The sequence below is a fragment of the Setaria viridis genome, chromosome 8 (genome assembly GCF_005286985.2).
Source record: "Setaria viridis chromosome 8, Setaria_viridis_v4.0, whole genome shotgun sequence".
Lineage (NCBI taxonomy): Eukaryota > Viridiplantae > Streptophyta > Magnoliopsida > Poales > Poaceae > Setaria > Setaria viridis.
Window position 1 is genome coordinate 27,278,306 of NC_048270.2, and position 22,413 is coordinate 27,300,718.

Genomic DNA, 22,413 nt, shown 5'->3' on the forward strand with positions numbered 1-22,413 from the left:
AGTATCCGAACATCCGAAGTGACAGGGCTAAAGTTTAGGCCCTCCTCCCAAACACCCCCTATAGCTCTATATTTCCCAATTTCTGTTGCTGCAAATCCCTTCTTCACTAAGGAAAACTTATCCATCAGCATTTAATATAACCACTACCTGTCTGCAGCTCAATTTAGGCAAATCTTGCAGCTCGAGCTACTTTCAACGCAAGGATCAATCTCAATACTTCAAACAGATCAACAATTCAGCAGTAGACAGTTGTATCATACCTAACAGCACAGCTTAAGCCAGTGTACACATTCTTTACGCAGAACTGAACAAAAACGTCATAACACAAGCCTTCAGGCAAATGGCAGTGTCATTACACTATGGGATCTTAAACACTGGATCCAAATAACCAAATAATATACGACAAATCTTGGAAGATAATCCTTAGCCCCCGCACTGGCAGCACGGTTCCAATGCCTTGAAATTTGTTGATGAGGGCACAATCCCCTCAATGCATCTGTTCACAGCCTCAAGAGCTCTCTGTGCCTCCATCAGCCCTTCCTTCGACATATGCTCGCACTTGTCGGTCTTTGTAGTCCTCCTGCCACAACCCCATGCAGTGTCCAGTGTCATGCACACAAGTGCTGATGCATTGCGAACAATGTGGCTTGTTAATTCAATCAGGCTCTTTGCAGAGCTAAATCCAGTCATCATCACGTTCTTCAGATTGTAATGCAAGCATTCTGGCATCTGCCTCAAATGCAATTGATCCTTGTCAAGATCTTTAAGAACTGAATCACTTCTCAGCACATAACCGGTTTCTACCTGCATTAGATCAACATCAAAACCACTGTTCAACATAGACTTAATAAAAGAAAATCAAGAATATCTTTAACACGTGGAATCAATAATACTCCCACAAACATGAAAAATCAAGCACAATTTATCCGGTCAAAGTCGCATCAAATAACTCGCAGCATTGAGCGAAGGTTAAACTGCAAGTGTCTTGGTACAATGGCTTTAAAATCAATCTTGACTGAACAGACAGAAAACAACACTGCCTGCGAGTTTGCGTTAAACAAGGCAGAATTAGACAGGTAAGACCCAGCTGTCACTATAGTCATCATGACAAATGCACAGGGTCCCCAAATATACTTTTAAAGGTTTCACTGAGATGGCACTGAGAATGCAACTTACACGCAGCATGAAAGTCTCCAAGGCAGGAGAGGCTTCCAGGAAAGAAACCAAACTGAAGTAATCCTGGCGGTAGAGTTGTACATCCACAAGAAAAATGTCCAAGTACTTGAGAAGGAGGAACTTGCTAGACATTATTGGAGTCTTGACCTTCTGAAGAAAGAGACCAAAAGAATGAATCAAGCTAAAGGCATGCATGCATATCGTCACTGTATAGATCATAATTTCAAATCAACTGAATGGCATAAACATAGCACATACCTCACAAATCGATTCCACAGTAAGTCTTTCAACTGCTGGCATAAAGCAAGGAATCTCGGCACGAGCATGACAGAGTGTGTTTGGTTTACTACCTATCATCCGTATGTGTTTGACTTCTGCTCCTAGAGAAATTTGCATTAGGTTATCCCCACAGTCAAAAGTGGAGAGCTTTGGAGCCCTAATCTCTATTACTTGCAGCATTTTACATTGTGTCACATGGAAATGATTAAGGTGATGCAACACACATGGTGCTTTAAAGCAAATTAAATCATTGCACTTATAAATTGACAACCGTGCTAAAGCGAAACAATTGGAAACAAACTGCCCGAGTTCCTCTCCGGTAATGCGGACAAAGGACAGATAAACGCTTGTCAAGCTTCTATTGCAACCAAGACTTGCGGTAGGATGAAATGCGCATGAAGTAAGGCGAAGAGATTCCAGTGTTGCTCCTCCTATCTCATTAGATAAAAGAAAAATCGGGAAGTTATAGTCTGCCCTCTTATTAAATACAGCCATCTCCAATGCAAGCTCTTCAATCCCAGGTTTGACAGCAATTCGAAGCCATTTATCAAAATATGATGCATCAATATTTGCACAAGGGTACAGTTGAAGTATGAGCACCTTCATCCCAAAGCCAGAATGGTTTTCAAGAACATGGTTAATTTTATTGACGAAATGGCTTTCTATTTTATCTTGTCTATATTGTTCATCTTCCAAAGCTCGTGTGTCCTCATCCAAATGCATGCTGAGCTTATCATAACCTACGGTTTTGTTATTGAATAAAAGCCTGGGATACCGTCTCCAGGAACGTAGATATCGACGAGAGACACAGGCAGCACGGGCAGCATCTTCAATAGGTAAGTAGGAAAATAAGTTATCAACAATATCCTGCAAAAACCATTATCAAGAGAGTTGGACATGCAAGACTGCTACCAGAACTACAATATAGTGTATTCGACCATACCTCTGGAAGTCTGTCAAGCATGAAATGTCCCATCACTTGCAAACATTGCTCATCTTGTGAGGTGTGACCTTGCAAACTAGCTGATGAAGGCTCTGATCCAGAGCCCAGAATGAAGTAAGGTAACAAGTAATAGCTGAAATAGGAGGCAGCTAACTTTTTGCCACTTAGAAAAAAAAAACTCTTACCGAAAGAACTTTGTGTGCATTATTATGGACATATTTATTATCCTGTCTAAAAAAGTTTATTAATATACATACACGATAGCTTCAGAATCCTCAAAATATTTTTTGACAGCTACAATGTAGTAATTGTTACAGGACTTAGCACAGAAGCATCAAACAAATTATTCTATGTATAATTACAATCAGACACAAAATCTTCATTTAGTTACTCATGTTTTTGCTCAATTATTCTGGCGCTTTTCCTTTAAGCAGAAAGGAAAAGGAGCCTTAGATAGCCATCCCATCTTCTAGACAGACTCGAGATCAGGAACCCTAGGCTGCCCGTGTAGGATCGAGGTGCGGAGGAGTACCTGGCTGCAGCTCCCGCTTTCGACATGTTCCGGTGTACATCTCCGCGCTCTACCTTGTCGACGCCGACGCGAAGGAAACCGCTCCTCGGTTAAGGGGCTCCCGCGGCTCCTCCTCCTCGTTTCCCACCCGTGCCCTCTGGGTAGGGCCCACAGGCAGGCGGAGGCGGCGGGAGGCGGGGGCGGAGGCGGCGGGAGGCGGACGACGGCGGGAGGTGGGGGCCAGCCGCGGGAGGCGGGGGCGGGCCGGCGGCGGGAGACCGGGAGGCGGGCGGCGGGGGCCGGGGTTGAGCCGGCGGTGGGGGGCCGGATAATGATGGAAGAGAAAAGAAAGAAGAAAAATAAATAGGAAGGAAGGAAAATAAAAAAGAAAAGGAAAGGGTACTAGGGGTATTCATCTTATCTGAGAGATCGGAGGAGAGGCGGGGAGTCGAGGAACCCCTGTTGGAGTCGGGCAGGCCTTGGTTGGTGTTGATACGGGCTTCTTTTTTTATTTTTTGACGCCGTGTTGATATGTGTTTGGTTTGTTGGACACCGAAGAAAATTGCCTTGCCGTCCGTCGGACGACGGGCCAGCAATGCAAAGTGAATCGGGCAGGCAGGGGACATGTTGGTCCAGCAAATGGTGGATCAGCCCAGTAAGTAGTGGGAGAGCTAACCTTGTTTTTTTTAGCTTAGCTATTTTTTTTTTGTTAGCACTGCAGTCAAATTTCTTGAAGAGTGACTACACATATCGATCCGTTAATTTCTTGTTGTATTTTAGCCAATTTTATGTCCAATTGAATTGTGCCACTTCGTGTACCTAAAATAGAAAAGGTGGGCGAGGAAGGAAAAAACGAACCAAGATCTCAGTATACTCAGATCTCAGTATACTCCTCGTAATTCTACCGGGCAGCATTTTCTGGTCTTCCTCAGTACAGTACATATAATTTTAAGGAAATACAAAACCGAATAATGGCACAACAGACCCAAGACAAAAACTGACTAACTCGCTCCCATATGTGAACTACACACACCTCGAGCGAGCGACCAAGCTTTTTTTTTCTTTCTAAGGGCAGATAAGAAAGAACAGGAACCAATTGAAATCTACATAATTTCAGGACTGTGCTCAACTACTGCCTAAGTCCATCTTTATTTTGCACAACATGGTTGCACGTTCTCTAAGTATCCAATGAACTCATCATAATTCAAGCTAGAGAAACAAGTGTGTGATTTGCACTTTCAAGAAAAATAATCCGATGAATCAATGGCGTGATCACAAAGGGTCTTCGAATATGCAGCATTAGCTAGTGTAGCACCATATCTGCATATAATTACTTGGATTTTTTCCATCCTTTTCCACCATATTAGAGGAATAGAGGCTCAGACCCTTTTGCAAGCTAGCATCGCCATTGTTGTTTCATTGTTGCAACAATAAGTCATTTATATGTATTTTGTTATCCTCTATTATGCTGCTCATCAAAATGATGTTAGACATTGATCTCTTAATATTACCAGCTAAGTGCATCTTATGATAGGAGGTACTCCCCATTCTTAAAAATATGACGTTTATCACAAGCTAATTGGTTTAAAAATGTACTAATTGGTTTGTCCTAAATGGCTAAACATCACATATTAAGGCTAGAGTACCAGTACATAAGCCATTTCTACAGTGCGCGTACTCTATTTCTACTTGCGGTCAGTAGCGAAGTCCAAATCATGGGCTAGTATCACACGGGAAAAAAAATTGTACTGGTGGAGGGACTTCATATTTTTCCATCTAATTAATTGATGTCATATTAAAAATTACTTCAAACGCTAGCAATTACGATTCTATCCATATATGCTCCGTTTGTTCACTTTATTTCATTGGCGTAGTGCTGCCAGCTCAAATGTAGTCTAATTCTCCAACTTAATATATAAAGGGCCAATTCCTTGCACATCCTTACACTGTCAGCTCATCTCCTGATAATTCCATGTTAGAGCTACTTCCAACGCAAGGATCAATCTCAATACAGGACTTCAAATAGATCAACAATTCAGCAATAGACAGTTGTATTATACCTAACAGCACAGCTTAAGCCAGTGTACACATTTTTTATACAGAACTGAACAAAAACGTCATAACACAAGCCTTCAGGCAAATGGTAGTGTCATTACACTATGGGATCTTAAACACTGGATCCAGATAACATATTAATATACGACAAATCTTGGAAGATCGTCCTTAGCACCCACATTGGCAGCACGGTTCCAATGCCTTGAAATTTGTTGATGAGGGCACAATCCCCTCAATGCATCTGTTCACAGCCTCAAGAGCTCTCTGTGCCTCCATCAGCCCGTCCTTCGACATATGCTAGCACTTGTCCGTCTTTGTAGTCCTCCTGCCACAACCACAGGCTGTGTCCAGTGTCATGCACACAAGTGCTGATGCATTGCGAACAATGTGGCTTGTTAATTCAATCAGGCTCTTTGCAGAGCTAAATCCAGTCATCATCACGTTCTTCAGATTGTAATGCAAGCATTCTGGCATCTGCCTCAAATGCAATTGATCCTTGTCAAGATTTTTAAGAACTGAATCACTTCTCAGCAAATTACTGGTTTCTACCTGCATTAGATCAACATCAAAACCATTATTCACCAGACTTAATAAAACAAAATCAAGAATATCTTTACCACGTGGAATCAATAATATTCCCACAAGCATGAAAAATCAAGCACAATTTATCCGTCAAAGTCGCATCAAATAACTTGCTGCATTAAGCGAAGGTTAAACTGCAAGTGTCTTGGTACAATGGCTTTAAAATCGATCTTGACTGAACAGACAAAAAACAACACTGCCTGCTAGTTTGTGTTAAACAAGACAGAATTAGACAAGTAAGACCCAGCTGTCACTATAGTCATCATGACAAGTGCACAGGGTCCCCAAATATACTTTTAAAGGTTTCACTGAGATGGCACTGAGAGTGCAACTTACACGCAGCATGAAAGTCTCCAAGGCAGGAGAGGCTTCCAGGAAAGAAACCAAACTTAAGTAATCCTGGCGGTAGAGTTGTACATCCACAAGAGAAATGTCCAAGTACTTGAGAAGGAGGAACTTGCTAGACATTATTGGAGTCTTGACCTTCCGAAGAAAGAGACCAAAAGAACTAATCAAGCTAAAGGCATGCATGCATATATCGTCACTGGCCTATAGATCATAATTTCAAATCAACTGAATGGCATAAACATAGCACATACCTCACAAATCGATTCCACGATAAGTCTTTCAACTGCTGGCATAAAGCAAGGAATCTCGACACGAGCATGGCAGAGTGTGTTTAGTTTACTACCTATCATCCGTATGTGTTTGACTTCTGCTCCTAGAGAAATTTGCATTAGGTTATCCCCACAGTCAAAAGTGGGGAGCTTTGGAGCCCTAATCTCTATTGGTTGCAGCATTTTACATTGTGTCACATGGAAATGATTAAGGTGATGCAACACACATGGTGCTTTGAAGCAAATTAAATGATTGCACTTATAAATTGGCAACCGTGCTAAAGCGATACAATTGGAAACAAACTGCCCGAGTTCCTCTCCGGTAACGCGGACAAAGGACAGATAAACGCTTGTCAAGCTTCTATTGCAACCAAGACTTGCGGTAGGATGAAATGCACATGAAGTAAGGCGAAGAGATTCCAGTGTTGCTCCTCCTATCTCATTAGATAAAAGAAAAATCGGGAAGTTATAGTCTGCCCTCTTATTCAATACAGCCATCTCCAATGCAAGCTCTTCAATCCCAGGTTTGACAGCAATTCGAAGCCATTTATCAAAATATGATGCATCAATATTGCACAAGGGTACAGTTGAAGTATGAGCGCCTTCATCCCAGAGCCAGAATGGTTTTCAAGAACATGGTTAATTTTATTGACGAAATGGCTTTCTATTTTATCTTGTCTATATTGCTCATCTTCCAAAGCTCGTGTGTCCTCATCCAAATGCATGCTGAGCTTATCGTAACCTACGGTTTTGTTATTGAATAAAAGCCTGGGATACCGTAGCAAAAACTATGTAATTAGAAAAGTTAAAACGAATAATAATTTGGGATGGAGGGAGTATGTAACACTAATTGTTGATATCAATTCAACATTTTTTTTTGGTTTTGACCTATCCTGTCCAAAACTCTGGACAATTGTTTTGAGCATCTAGATAGCTTCAAGTAAAATGTATTATCTTAATATAAGATCTGTTTCCATCCTAGTCGATACAAATAACTAATGAAATACAAGTTGTCAACTCAAATTACAAATTCGTGAAAGGGCCCCCACGGTGATGGGTGGGCCGTGGGCGAGATCCGCCAGCCCACAGGCCCACCACAGCCAGCCACCCACACGGGATGAGTGATCGGGGGCCCATTTCCACGTGAACGTCCTGTGCGCCTTCGATGCATCGTTTACGTATTCGGCCATAGCTGGCGCTCGCGAGCCGCCACCGGTGGTCGGCCACGCGAAAGAGCGCGCCCCACGCCTCGTCGGCGACTAGCGGCGATGTCGGCGGCCGCCACCTCGTGCGGCGCCCCCTCCCCCTCTTACGCCTCCGGCCCCGGCGGCGAGGACGGGGAGATCACGTACGTGAGCTACGGCGGGGAGCAGCACCTGCCGCTGGTGATGTCGCTGGTGGACGCGGAGCTCAGCGAGCCTTACTCCATCTTCACCTACCGCTACTTCGTCTACCTCTGGCCGCAGCTCACCTTCCTCGTACGTGCGCATCCCCTTCTCCGCTCCCCGCACCCGAATTGCGCGGTGCTTGTCAGCTTGCGGCGGATTTGACGAGGCTCTCTTGGTTCTTTGTTTTCTGGGGGCCGATTGGGGATGGGGGGATTGCGCAGGCGTTCGATGCCAAGGAGGGCAAGTGCGTGGGGACAGTGGTGTGCAAGATGGGGGAGCACCGGGGCGCCTTCAGGGGCTACATCGCCATGCTCGTCGTCCTCAAGCCCTACAGAGGAAGGGGAATAGGTGATACATTTCTTCGTCCTTTTACCTGCTGGCTGCTGCTTGCCTCTTGAACTATTGCCAGTTCTGTTGTTATAGACACGGAGTGATCTTGCTTTCTGTCATTCAAAATGTGCAAGGCAGCACTTCTCTGCAGTGAATACAGATCAATGACTAGGCCTTAAAAATCTTCAATTTTGTGTAGGGTCAAAACACACCATCACATACTTCAACTACTATGCTGCAGAAACTTGTTTGTATTGTTCATTGTTCAATTATCTTAAACATGTTAATTCCTTTCTGCAAGAAAAGACTTAGCAAATTCATTATGTCTCAGAGAGAAGTTTGATTATTTGTGCTGTGGTTTGTTTGCTTGGTTGCAGCAAGAAAAAGGCATATTTTCTTGTCTGTTAAATCATTTTTTTCTGACAATTGACATGCTACCTATTAGGCTGATACCTTACCTTTTTTGGAGTAAATGACTTCATTGGCTAATTGTATTTGAGATTTACTTTAGTGGTTAGACAAGGAGGTAGTAAACTTTTTTTGAATAGTTTTTTATTGTTTTGTAGGTGTTGACATGCTCTGCACAAGTTTTCTATGTTCACTCTGTTTTAGTGTAGTCAGATCATGTATGGTAGTTCAGTGTGGGATATCATCTGGGCACTGTTCATGTTGCTAAAAGAATAGTTGGAGTTAATTAGTATTTATGATGTGACGTGTCAACATATTTCATTTGGTGTGTGCTGCACTCATCTTTTGTCAGATCCTCCTATCGAGAGTCTTTCGTTTGGCAGACATTGATGATGAATGCTTGAAATTATGTAGTCTTAAATTTAGTGCTTATTTGTTGAAAGTAGTTCATAGTATTGTCATAAAGGTGTTACCTGGATCATATCAGCACAGTAATCTTTGCGCTTAGCTTGGTAACGGTATTTGTCTATCTGAAAGGCAGTCTTGTTGGTATGAATTATGACATTAACAGCAAGGATGTTAACAAATATCCATGCATCAGGTGAATCCTGTTTCACATGAACAATAGTATCTAAATGATAGATGCTTCTATTCCAGTATCTAAGACAACTAGAGTACCAATGGTAGGACATGGTAGCACTCCAGCTTCATTTTCACTAGCCATATGAAATAGGGCAGGTGCTTTGCTCTTCAAAATGGCTGTTGCTTGCTTTTTCTTTCAGTTTATGTGAACATAAAGAGAGCATATGCAATTTCAAGCCAAGTAACTGAATCTCTATTTCTTGTGATACAGCAACTGAACTGGTTACTAGATCTATTCGGGTAATGATGGAATCTGGCTGTGAGGAGGTAACCACTCTTTTCATTGACTTTGAAACACGTAGATGTGAAAGCTTATGATGTATCCTAGTTTTTTATATCCACACCACATTTATTGGTGGCTGTAAGGTTGGTTTATAACCTCAATGGGAAAATTGGAGATAGGATTCTCAGTCCGTAGATTAACACCCAGTTTCCATAGAAACATCTTTCCCAGAACATTCTTAAAAGCTGAAGTATCTAACATCCTAATTGCAACCAGGTGACACTTGAAGCAGAAGTTACAAACAAGGGTGCCCTCGCTCTGTACGGCCGTCTGGGTTTTATCCGAGCAAAGAGGCTGTACAGATACTATCTAAATGGCGTGGATGCTTTTCGCCTGAAACTATTGTTTCCACACCCTGATCCTGGCTTGCCTCCGATGATTGTCGGCAGCGAAAGGGATGACCAGCATATAGATTCGCCCTACTTGTGACAGTACCCTATGAGTAGGTAGAATGTGTTGGAGTCCTGGAACCCCAACCTTTTTTGCACTTCTGTTTCAAAGCTTTCACAGCTCACATGTAACTGTAACATTATTTGTGCTTACAAATAACTTTTTTGAGGTATTCTATGTATTACTGCCCCTATTTTAAGAATGCTGCGAAATTCGTATTTTACAGTCTTTTGTGGAGCACTGCTGATCTGCAATTATTTTGCTCAGTGAATGCATGTTGTGTCCCGAACCACTGTTTGAGTGTAAATGTGAATGCTTACGACCTTGTCTAGTTTTCTGTTAAAATTCCTATGATTTTAATTTGTGGATCGCCACAAGCTAAGCCTTTCCAGGCCATTCGTCTTGTTCACCATTCTGTAAGTGTACATACCATGGTTCTTAAGCCCCCCTTCCAGTCGCCTAATCGCTTCTCCATAGTAAGAGGGGGTGGGTGGACGAAAAAGGGAAACGGGAAAAGGAAAGAAGAGAAACGGGGCTGCCAAGCCCACCATGCAAAACATCTTTCCATTCCCATAGTACATTAGGCAGCCCAGGCCCAGGCGGCCGCCAGCCATCGCCCATCAGGCATCAGCCTTTCCCCCACTTCCCTGCCCCTCAGTCCTCAGATGGCACATACAGACTAGCTCAATTGTAAAATGCATGCCAAATTATGCATTAGTCCATGAGTCTGTGAAAAGCTGTTTTCGCTAAAAACTTGACATATTTATTTACATAAGCTGTACTGTTTTAACAGAAGCAGCTACCCAGTCAGAAGAACCTATCCAGAGAACCCGGAAGAATCGAGCTCAGCTGTACACCACCCTCCATGTCAGTAAGTTGGAACAAGCGTAGCAGTGCTATTTGCTTCGACAATCATGCTTTCAGAACTTGAAACAGCAATCACTGGCACCCTGGTGCAGCTGTGACATTGCAGGTAACTTGCTGCTGGGGCTGATTCACCACAGGATCCCAACCGCTGACGGCTTGTAAGTTTGTCATGGCTGTTCCAGGTGCAGCAGTCAGATTGCTTAGAGTGGGGGTCCATAACACCTGACATGGAAGAGTGCAAAAGTATGTTTAGCGATTTTCGCATGTTGCAGCAAATACAGGGATGGCTTCCAATATGTAAAATATTTTTCTATATTGTCTCAGCAAATAGTTTATTGAACATGTTCAGATATTATTCAGCTGAATAACATGGCTTGGGCATAAATGTTGCCAGCATTGGCCATATTTACGACTTGATTTAAAAAAAGCTATCACAGAACAGAATTAACAAAGTAACATGCAGGAAGTGCTAGGTTCATTAAGATATCAAATACGTACCTCTCGTATGTGCTTTGTTGATAATGAGAATTGGCATTGCCAGGATGATATGGATCATTCTGATAATAGGGGGCAGTAGAATAGACAAGCTGAAACATAATGTGGCATGGAGTATTGGTTATAAAGAGAACATGGAGGGGGTGCTTGCGCATACTGATAGGTAGAAGGCAATGGACCACATGCTGCATATCCAGCATAAAAACCATACCCAGTTGTTGGTACATGGCAAGTATGTGTAGCGGATCGAGTAGGACATGGAGGTGCATAGGCTTCAGGTGGCATTAAATGAGCAGCTGGAGGAGCAACATAGGCAGTTGGATGATGTGCATAAGCAGGTGGCTGTGCTGGAAGAGCTGGAGGCAGAAAAGCAGGGGCAGAGGGCCAGTTATCAACATCATGTGAGGATGACGATTGTGGCAGCGAAGTAATTGGCTGAAACAATGCCCTCAGTTTCTCAACCTACAACAGAAGATCAACAGTACATGAATTAGCTATTTCGTTACATGTATTATAAATCCATAAACAAATACTGACAAACACAAGGGCAAAGCAAACGACAAGGTCATAATCTTTCACATTCCACCTTGCTGTTAAACTGTTATGGATTATCAAGAATGATATGAAACCAAGAAAAACATAAAAATGTTATCATCATGTCCGAATCTTCCTTTCTTTTCTTTGTAGTAGACCATTTCTTTATTTCTCAGGTCAATCAAAAATAGAAGACAAGGTCATAAGCTTTCACACTCCATCTAGCTCCTAAACTGATATGAAATGACAAGAATGATAACTCATATCAAGACCAAGAGAAAAGCATAAAACAAAAGATAAAAATGTCCCCATCATGCCTAATTTTCTTTTCTCTGCATCTTTTCATTTCGAGGGCAACCACAATGTTTTTGGCAAACCAGTTCATAGGAGCGGAGTCCGCAGCAGGCAGTCTTTAGTTCTGGAAAGCGCCACAATGTTAGGAAATAAGATTTCCATCAGACTAGAAAAAATCCTCTACCCCGACTTCTGGTTGGCTGATTTTATTTGTTTACAGTGGTACTGTACAAGTATAGTTTTAAAATGGCAAAATAGCCATTTTGGTCCCTGAACTTTGCACCGAGGGTCAAGTTCGTCCCTCAACTTCTAGAATGGCCAATCTAGTCCCTCAATTTTTGTTTTTGGATCAAACATGTCCTTGTGCTGATACAGGGCTTCACATTAGCATGAAATAAATGCAAAAAGTCATTTTTGCCCTTGGCTCCTCCTTCCCTCCTTAATTTTCACTGTAAATTAACAGTATTATCCAAAATAAGTACATATGAGCATATATATGTTTACTGAGTATACCGTACCACGAGTATATGAGCACATATCAACTTTAGAGTATGAGTACATACAATAAGTTGTGTATATATGAAAGAATATGAGTACATACATTTTGCATATCAACATTTAATTTGTATGAGCACATGATTGATTTTATAGAGTTCGAGTACTTACATTTTTTAGAAACTATTTTTTATGCTAGTTAAAAAATACATTGCTGCGTGTATGTATCAAGGGAGTATGAGCATATACATGTTTGACCTACATGAGCCAAAGGGTAAAATGGACTTTTCACATTAGTCTCATACTAAGATATAGCACCACATCAGCACAAGGATGAGTTTGACTCGAAAATGGAAGTTGAGGGACTAAATTGACCTATTTGAAAGTTGAGGAACGAACTTGACCCTTGGTGTAAAGTTCAGGGAGCAAAATGCCTATTTTGCCTTTTAAAATGCCTATGGGTTCCCCAGTGCTATGGGTATCTTTTGTTATCTCCTTCATATGGACTACTTGCAAATTGGTGTCAGGAGGCTGAATGGAATAATATAATGCCTATGGACTACTTTATGGTTAGATGGTTCCCCGTCTGTCTGCTCCTTACAACTTTACTCCAAATTCATCAGGTATTTCCATTGTGAAATGGAAATGGGGCAAGCCTCATATCAAAAAAAAGTACACATTGTGGTCAGGGATGAACAATGTAATTTCAACAACCTAAATGCATCAAGAAAACCTTCTGTGTTCCAATACCACTGAACACCCAAGCTACATAGAAGGTTAAAAAAAGCTTCAGCTGCAGTAGTCATGAGAAATAAAGGGCATAAAACAAAATAAGCTTCAGGCCTTATAATTCAAACAAACATACATGATAGCAAAATGAGATACCTCTCAAGTCTCAACCCCAATTTGACTTAGGATTTCCATGTGATGCAAGGGAATTCGAAAGGATAGGTTTACATACATGTTTTATGGCATTACTGTCCACTTTTTCTACTTACACCCACCTACCAGACACAATGGAAAACTACGAAAATAGACACAATAAGATACCAGACACCAGTTTCAATTTATCAATTGGCATCCTAATTTTATTCTAATGGGGTAGCTGAAGCAGAGTTCTTCGGAACTCATTCCATTAGTTAACATTAAAATAATGTTTGGCACAATTCATTTCTCCTGGTGAACATAACAATTAAGAACAGCACATATTAATTCAAATTTGCTCATTCAAACTTACTTGTGTAGAGGTAAGCTCTGGGTTGAACTTTCCTTTGAAATAGTTCTCCTTTATAGCTCTTTTTAGGCTACTCTCAGGGATGGGCATGAAATCACCATCGATCATAAATTTAACCTGCACGTATAAAAAATGTTACCTTTGTTCCATTGAGAATACTGTACACCTAATATATGAGGTTAATTGATAGATGTCATTACACAGTATTAGATGGCAACTAAAAAGCATATAAGATGTGCCAAGAAAATGAAAATGCAAGTAAAAAAATGTAAGCAACTAATTCGCATCAAAAGGTTATCTTATAATAGAGAGAGCTCTTTGACATCTTCCTCAGGATCCTTACATTAAAAATGTAAGCAAACATTTGCTGCTGAATGCATGTCATCAGTCACACTAAGTCCCAACATGCACCACCCACAGAATGAAAGCATTAAAAGCATTATAGTTTTAAACCCATTCTTAACCTTAGATCTTTAGTCCCCGAATCCAATGGTTCTCCAAAAACCCAAGCAAAGTGCGACAGTCTGTGGGGATCCAAAGTGCCTGGACTACAAAATTTCCCAGCAAGGGCTTTATGCTGTATGCTGCTGTTATCATTTTTCGAAAACATGCAGGAGAGCTGCATATCGTTATATTAAAGAAGAAAAGGGTGGGAAACCCTTATGTTACAAATGCACACCCCAATGTTACAGAGATTACAAGCGCAGCTCAGCTACAAAAATATAAACGGCCTCGTCCTAGTAGGCTATAGTTATCTCATCACAGAAGCAACAAAGTGGGTCGTCATCCCCATTAAATGTGGTTACCTGCCATTCAATATAACCCAATGCGTTTCCTGAATAGTCATTACACCTCAAACAAGTACCATACATCATATATCCTACCACTTCTGATAGCATACCAATAATTGTTTGCCTATTGTCTATTTATGTATCAACCATTGATTTGCTATTTTTACATGCAAACAATCAGTACAGTCCAAGTATATTATTCCCTACATAATAAACATCCACAATGGCCATACCCGGCCTGACTTTAGTAGAATGATCTGATCCAGAAGGGTAAGGGTAACCTATCAAAAACATTAACGAGGTAAAACTTCAGCATTTCAAATTCTTTTCCTTAACAAAGTGTAGCGTTGAAACTGGACTATCTCAAGCAATCCTATCCTCAATAGGACAGAAGTGGCAGATAACTAACAGCAAGCCAAAAATATTGCCTCCTCATGCCAACAAAAACCACTGCAAAGGATCATAACTCATCAGCGCAATATTAGAAAGACCACCCTCTGATTTGTTCTCACCAAACACAAACATTTAAGAACACTAATTTCTCTTATCATGCACATTAGCTCACCAGTTCCACACATTCACAATTCCCCATTATAGTGACTAGAGCCATACCCACCCATCATTTCTTGATTCTGGTCAACAGAAAGCTGATATCTTTGCAGCAAGGACAGCAAGGCTACCAACCTGAGCGGGGAAGCGGCCATGGAAGGCGCCGGGGACAAGGTCAGCCCCACCATCAGAGTCAGCGTGGTAGGGCCCACAGAGGTGCTTGGCGTTGAAGTCGTAGAGGAAGACCGCTGCCCCTCGCCGGATCCGGGAGACAGCCTCCAGACTCCCCGGTGGCAGGCCCAGCACCCGGTGGCGGTAGCATTCAGGCCTTGTTGCGCTGCTGCACATGAAGATGAACCCCGCCAGTGATACAGTGATGGTTGAGGAGGAAGCTCCAGTGTGGACATCGTCCTTTGTTGCCACCACTAGGGAGTGCGGCCACTTGCGCGGTAGCAGGAAGGTAGAGGCGGGAGGTGAGGGCTGGCTTGCCATGGAGGTAGCTGGAGCAGCATGGGTAGTTGGATGATGTGCATAAGCAGGTGGCTGTGCCGAGTGAGCTGAAGGAGGCAGAAAAGCAGGAACAGGGGGCCAGTTATCAACATCATGTGGGGGTGATGATTCTGGAAGCAGAGTAATTGGCTGAAACAATGTGCTCAATTTCTTAACCTACAACAGAAACCAATAGCATATGAAGTAGCTACCTTGTTACTCCAATTATAAATTCAGCTAAAAAGTAAAAATTAATATGATTGACAGACAAAGGCAAAATAGAAGATAAAGTCACAATCTGGCTAGCAACTAAACTTTGATGGAAAGGACAGGACTCATAACTGATACCAAAACCAGGAGAAAAGCATAAAACAGAAGATGAAAATGTTCTCATCATGCCTCATTTTTTCTTTTCTCTGCATTTCTTCACTTCTCAGGATGAACAGTGTCACTTCATAACTGAAAGGCTAAATACATCATGAAAACCTACTGTGTCCCAATACTGCTGAACATCCTAGCTCCATTTCACATCAATAGTTATGTAAAATAATGGGCAATAAAAAGATAGGCTTCAGGCCTCAAAATTCAAACATACAACATAGCAAGATGGATGAAATCCCTCTCAGACCAACTTGACTTTGCATTTGCATGTGATGCAAGAGAAATTCAGAAGGAAAGTATTACATACAAGTTTTATGGTTTTTAGGGTATTACTGACCCCCTTTGTCTGCCACATCCTCCTCCCAGACAATGGAAAACTACCACTTAAACTAGACAAAATAAGGTACAAATTACACATAAGTTTCATGTTTATGAATGGCCATCCTTAATTTATTCCAATGGGGTGGCTGAAGTACATGGTTCTTCAGAACTCTTGTCCACATGTTATACATTCAAATAATGTTCAGCAATCGGCATCATTCATTTCTCTCACAAACTTAACAACAGAACACAACGATTGAAATTTTCGCTTATTCAAACTTACTTGTGTGGAGGTAAGCTATGGGTTGAACATCCCTTTGAAAAAGTTCTCCTTCATAGCTTTTCTTAGGCTTTTCTCACGAAGCGGCAAGAAATCACCATGGATCGTAAATTTAACCTACAAAAATAAAAGATGGTGACCTTTGTTCCATACTTCCATTGAGAACACTGTACAGATAATCAGTGAGATTATTTTCTATATGCCATTACATGGTTTTAATTGCAGCTAAAGGGCATATAACGTGCCAACTGCCAAGAGAATGAAAATGTGAGAAAACCCAACAACAGTTATTAATTGGCATCAAAAGTTTATTCTATATTCAGAGAGAGGTCATTGACATCCTCCTTAGGACCCCTATAGTAAGAGATGTAAGAAAAGTGAGCCACAAAGTGCATGCCATTGGTTCCTCCGAGTCACAACTCTCAACTCCCAACATGCTCACCCCAGAAGAGAAGCACTGAAAGGCATAACAAATCCATTCTTAACCTTAGATCTTCAGTCCCAGACCCCAATTGTTCTACACTACTTCAAGAGCAGACAGGCAGGCTGTGGGGATCAAAGAGTGCTGGAATGCAACATGTCCCAGCAACGTGCTTTACGCTGTAGGCTGTTGTTATCTCAGCACAGAAACAGCGAAGTGACTCATCGCCCCCATTAAATGAAGCTACCTGCCATCCAATATAACGCAATGTGTTGGAAATCTGCTCCTGAATAGACATTCTACAAACATAAAAAGAGCAACAGACATTATATATCCTCCAGCTTGTGATAGCAAACCAATAGTTGTCCGCATATTGTATCTTTAATGATAGTCTTAAATAATGATTCTTTATCTTCCATGCAAACAATCAGCATAGGCCAAGTATATTATTCCCTACATATGTTTAATAAGTTTTGCCTACAAAGCAAAATTTTGAAACTTGACTATATCTAATAAACATATCCTTAATAAGACAGAAGTGGAGATAACTGACACATGTCAAAAATATCACCTTTTTAATGCCATAAAAAAACCACTGCAAAAGGTCACTAAGATTTGTGGTTTTCTCCTTCGAATCATCACAATAAGTTAGAAGGTACAGGTGCAACAATATATGAAGAGATTCCAGGAAATCTAGAACTGCGCATATGCTTAAATATTCCAAGTAACAGGTAAGCTTCTATTCTGCTAAAGCCATCTTAATCTTCCTAAGATGTTGTCTGGGATTAAACAACTTACAACATAATATCACGCAGAAAAGAAAAAATCAACAACAACAAAAAAGAGAGGAACAAATAACTGCATGCTCATATCGAACTAGCTCAATAGAACTGATTCAGAAGGCAAGCGGGTAACGCGCTTGTCTGGTCCATGACACGCGAGAAAACCACTCATTTAGCTGGGGAATGGTATGTTACTATTCATCTCAGTTTGGTGAGTTTCAGATTCTCCAAAACTGCACGGCATTCTATCACGAAGACAACATAACATAAATCACTGAAGCTCCAAACTAACTGTCAACATCAAACTGTAAATTTTCAGTTTGATAATAGGATTCAGCGAAATAAACGAATTTCGACATCCCCTAATTTTGACATCATACCCTAGACAAACAAATTTTGGCATCCTTCCTGAGTTCCTATGAGCACAGTAGTCGAAAGATCACCCTCCAATTTGTTCACGCCAACCACAAAACATCTCGAACAACACTTCGTATCCCCCCCCCCCCCACCCCCCCACCCCACCACCACAATTCGTATGCACAGTTCCACGCATTCCTAAATCCCAATTCCCCATTTCTTGATTCCGGTCACCATAGAACTGATAGCATTGGAGCTAGGACAGGGAGGCTACCCACCTGCGCGGGGAAGCGGCCGTCGAAGGCGCCGGGGACGAGGTTGGTCCCGCCGTCGGAGTCGGCGCGGTAGGGCCCGTAGAGGAGCTTGACGTCGAAGTCGTAGAGGAAGACCGCCGCGCCGCGGGGATCCGGGAGACGGCCCCCAGCTTCCCCCTGGGCAGGCCCAGCACCCGGTGGCGGTAGCAGTCGACCTTCGTCCCGCTGCTGCAAACCTCCGCCGCCGCCGCCGGAGGGGACGGGGAGGGGGGCGTGTCGGTCGCCATGACCGGATCCCCGACACGAAAAGTCAAGCGGTTGACTTATGCTCGGCTGATTGAGTATTCCCATTTCCCAGTAGAACATCCGATGGAACAATTGGTAGTTTGGCCCATGCTAATCTTAACCCCTAGAGAAATAGAGAGATTGTGCTATATCTCAGTTTTCAAATATTTGAATTTATCAACAACTTATATCATTTGATGAAATATGTAAAGTGTGTAGTCATGGGACGCGAGCGTTAATTCGAAAGTCTTATACCTTCAAAGTTAATATGGACATTCTTTTAGAGGTTTTTTATTATTTTTGTGTGTTAACAATCAATTCAAAATGCCTTCACTTTTTAGAATAGGTCCGAGTCAAATGATAATGATTCAAAGTTTTTTTTTCCATTAATCTAAAGAACATGACCGTGCGAGCATATAAGGGTGCGTTTGGTTGCGAGAACGAAGTGGGACGGGACAGGACGATCCCACTTCGTCCCGCGTTTGGTTGGAGGACAGGTGGGACAGGGACATCCCTACGAGGGAATATACCCTCCAAATGCGGGATGCCACCATCCCACCAAAACGAGCGGACGGGGGCATCCCACTTCGTCCCCGTCACGCGCCGTCCGTCCGCACCGGTGGAGGGGGCGAGTTTGGGCGAGGGGAGCCGCCGGCGAAGGGGCCGGAGCGGGCGAGCTCCGCCGCGGCCGGCGGGCGGGAGCTCCACCGTGGCCGGCCACGGGCGAGCGCGGCCAGCGGGCGCGGAGGGGCCGGCGCGGGCTCGCGCGGCCGGCTCGGGCGAGCACGGCCGGCGGGCGCGGGCGAGCGCGGCCGCGGCTGGCGTAGGCGAGCAGGGCCGGCGGGCGGGGGCGAGCGCGGCCGCGGCCGGCGGGCGCGGGCGAGCAGGGCCGGCGGGCGCGAGCTCCACCGCGGCCGGCCGGTGGAGGTATAAGATACCTGTTAGTATGACAGGTGGGCCCCACGAACGGTGTTAACAGAAGAAGAAAACGGTGCTCGTCCCGTCTATAGCGATCTCTCCAACCAAACAAAAAATTAGGACGGACCCATCCCATTCAACCAAACAAGAAATGGGATCATCTGTAATAAGTGCCATTTGAAGTATTAGAGTGACCATGAAAATTTAGAAAGAAATCCAAAAGAAAAAGAAAGGAAATTGGCAAAAATTCCAAATTCGGCCAAATTTTGACAGAAATTTGAATTTCAAATTTGAAATTCAGAAAAATTTGCCAAAAATGTGGAATACAAGTGTAAGGGTGTTTAGGACTAAAGGATCAAAAATTTGGAGCTAAGTTGGTGCCAAAGTTCTTCAGAAGAATCAAAGAAAGAAAAGAAAAACTCAGTTTACTGTTCACCGTCCGAAAATAGGAATTCAGAGAAAACAGCCTCAGAGCCCGTTTTCAAAATTCATTTCTGGAGAGAATTTTTCGACTAAGTGCACCATGACAACTATACCATATTAAAGTGTGAACTTTGGACTACAATAATCATGTGTTGTTGGCCAGGATCAGTAACAGGAAGGGAGTTAAATTCTAGCCCAAAGTCAGCACAAAACCACAAAGTTCACTGAAACCCTGAATTTTTACTAAGTCTGAAAATCAGCAGTACATCAACTTGGAGCTCGAATTTAGAGCTATTTAGATCAAAAGAGATACTTGCTCATGAGCAAAATGGAACATTGGGACATAGTAGAGCAGGTTTGAGTAGAAGTTGGATTGGAAAAACAAAGTTTAGGTCACTGATTTGAGTGCACAAATGAGATCGACGCCACTGTCGATACTGACGAAACTGAATGGCAGTTCAGTTAAAAGTTGAGGAGAAACCAAGAAACAATTCCAAATTCAAGCCAATTCGATGTTTATCTCGAGCCGAAACCAAAATAAAAGTTAAAGAGCTCAAGTTTATCTGCCACTTTGATTAAAGCATCTGAGCACCGTTGGATTGAGAATTAGTCGCGGAGAAGCTCTGAAGATCACGGGCGGTGACTGAGCATCAAACGTGTCGCCGCCGCCGTCGTCGGTCGACCGCCAGGGCAACTAGCTAGGCCACCTCCTCACCACGCAAGCCTACGGGTAGGCCACGGTGTCGTCCATACGAGGGGTTAAACGCTTGAATGTTTACTGCTCCCGCGCCGCCGTTTCACCATCTCCTTTTTACCGCCGCCCGCTCTCCTCTGCCTGAGCACCGCCGCCAAGCAAAAATTCCACCGCCACATCTCGCCTCCCGTCGATTCCTCTCGCCCACTCCTCCACAGACACCCCAGCTACACCCCGAGCCAATCGTTGTCCCACATCCTTGCCGGGATAGCCGTGCTCGCCGCCGCTTCTGTCCGCCGCCGTCGCGCCGCCCGCTCACGGTGAGAACCACCTTGCGCTGCTTTTCTTCCTTCTTGTGTAGTTGTAATCGAGTCCTTAGGGTCCCAGGATGGAGTAGAAGTAGTCGTTTGAGTCGGTTAAGCTGTTGTCACGAGTAACCACGGCCGGCCGAGGGAGTTGCCGCCTGTCGCCGTGGAGGGGATGGCTCCGGCCATCTCCTGGGGAGCTGTCACCGCGCACGGGGTCGTGTACGTCTAGGGTTGGGATAGCAACCTAGTCCCGCCGTCGGGAGGGCGCCGGCCGGCGAGCTGCGCCGCCCCCTGTCTCGGTCACGCTTTTGGCGGGAGGAAGAAGAAGGAGCTGGGCACCCGGGCCCGCGAGTCAGAGAGAAGAGGGGGGGAGAAGGAGCAGGCCGAGGCGGTGCAGTCGGTGGCTGGGCCGCGACGCGTTGGAGGCCCAAGAGCGCGCGCGCGCGGTTCGGCTGGAAAGAAAAGAAAAGGGGCCGGCGTGGGTTTTGGGCTGGCATCGCGAAGGCCCAGGGAGCCGCGCGCGAGCGACGTAGGCCGGCGTCGCGAAGAAAAAAGAAGAAAAAGGAAAGAGGCCGTGGGCCGGTGCTGGGCTGCCGAAGGAAAAAGAAAAGGAATCGGCCCGTGGGGGCCCGTCAGGAGAAGAAGGAGGACCGGCGGGTAGAAATAAATAGGAAGGTGGGGTCCGCGCCGTGGGGTCCAGTGATTCGTGAGAGAGGGTAGCGCGTGGGTGAGTAAGAAAAGTTTTTCCGGGGGATTTTCGGAAAAAGTTAGATTTCTTTAGCAAAATAATTCGTTTAAATTCGTTTTATACCATTTTAATCACAGAAATTTGTAGGAGTGTCCAAAATTAGTGAAACCAATTTTGTTAGGCTTGTTTTATTTTCCTTTATGCATTAAAATTTTTACACCCTAGGAAAATAATAAAAATTTGGGTATTTATTTAATGCCTTCCTTTTAAGGTAATTAAATAAATACTTAATATTTATAAAATGTATAAAAACATGAATAATACTTTATCAATCACAAATAACTCTTAACCCATAGGAAATTAGATTTTCAAGTTAGAAATTATTTACCACCTTTTCTAAAAATTAAAGGAAAAGCTATAGGAAGGGTTAAATAAGAAAAATAAAAGTATAGGATAATCTTTTTAGATTTTTGTGTGTTGGCTTGCAACTTCATCATGATAAGTCGTATAGTCCTTGTTGGCTTGCAACTTTATCATGAAGGAAAGTTGTATAGTCTGTTATTTAAAAAATTTTGCATTCTAACCCCTGCATATATTGTGCCGTAGATCCAGAAGCACCGGAAGAGGATTACTGGGAATTTTCAGAAGGACCCTTGGAGTCCGACGAAGTGTTTGAATTTGTTCCCTGTGAAGCAAATCAGTCGGCTTCCACTAATCTTTTTAACGATCAAGGCAAGCCCCGGTGCATTTATACCTATCTATTTTGGAGTCGTTATTTCATGTGACTAGTTATAGGTTATTTGTTTATCGCATGCACTAAGTCTAGGAGTTGAATGAAACCTATGCTTGTGTATGATCCTACCTTGATTTAAGGACATATTTGCCACTTGTTCAAGCTTAGAAACTACCCAAGTCTAGAAATGCTTACTTGCTTACATGAATGGTTTAC

At 43.2% G+C, this 22,413-nt stretch overlaps 3 protein-coding genes across 7 annotated transcripts; 1 reads left to right on the forward strand and 2 right to left on the reverse strand.

The window, feature by feature from the left end:
• Positions 1–234: 234 nt before the first annotated feature.
• Positions 235–3,156, reverse strand: LOC117833662 (putative F-box/FBD/LRR-repeat protein At5g56810). 3 transcript variants are annotated; one of them, XM_034713247.2, is made up of 5 exons: positions 2,931–3,146; positions 2,399–2,478; positions 1,435–2,322; positions 1,177–1,326; positions 235–804 (listed from the first exon to the last, which is right to left on the reverse strand). In XM_034713247.2, the coding sequence occupies exons 1-5, from the start codon at positions 2,968–2,970 to the stop codon at positions 424–426; spliced, it is 1,539 nt and encodes a 512-aa protein (XP_034569138.1). In that variant the 5' UTR covers positions 2,971–3,146; the 3' UTR covers positions 235–423. The 3 variants fall into 3 exon arrangements, with proteins under 3 accessions (XP_034569138.1, XP_034569137.1, XP_034569141.1); XM_034713246.2 differs by having other exon boundaries at positions 2,399–2,490; XM_034713250.2 differs by lacking the exon at positions 235–804 and adding an exon at positions 831–1,040 and having other exon boundaries at positions 2,399–2,490; positions 2,931–3,156.
• Positions 3,157–7,351: 4,195 nt separating this feature from the next.
• Positions 7,352–9,832, forward strand: LOC117833109 (N-alpha-acetyltransferase MAK3). The gene is made up of 4 exons (XM_034712499.2): positions 7,352–7,641; positions 7,773–7,899; positions 9,143–9,198; positions 9,431–9,832. The coding sequence occupies exons 1-4, from the start codon at positions 7,432–7,434 to the stop codon at positions 9,641–9,643; spliced, it is 606 nt and encodes a 201-aa protein (XP_034568390.1). The 5' UTR covers positions 7,352–7,431; the 3' UTR covers positions 9,644–9,832.
• A 460-nt stretch (positions 9,833–10,292) lies between these two features.
• On the reverse strand, positions 10,293–18,523 carry LOC117834434 (uncharacterized). Of its 3 annotated transcripts, none has more exons than XM_072295515.1 (7): positions 18,173–18,523; positions 16,338–16,451; positions 14,999–15,420; positions 13,527–13,640; positions 11,178–11,428; positions 10,970–11,058; positions 10,293–10,693 (listed from the first exon to the last, which is right to left on the reverse strand). In XM_072295515.1, exons 3-7 carry the CDS (start codon positions 15,353–15,355, stop codon positions 10,473–10,475), a joined length of 1,032 nt encoding a protein of 343 aa, XP_072151616.1. In that variant the 5' UTR covers positions 15,356–15,420; positions 16,338–16,451; positions 18,173–18,523; the 3' UTR covers positions 10,293–10,472. The 3 variants fall into 3 exon arrangements, with proteins under 3 accessions (XP_072151616.1, XP_072151614.1, XP_072151615.1); XM_072295513.1 differs by having other exon boundaries at positions 14,999–15,529; positions 18,173–18,522; XM_072295514.1 differs by having other exon boundaries at positions 14,999–15,529; positions 16,338–17,002; positions 18,173–18,522.
• Between the last annotated feature and the right edge of the window lie 3,890 nt (positions 18,524–22,413).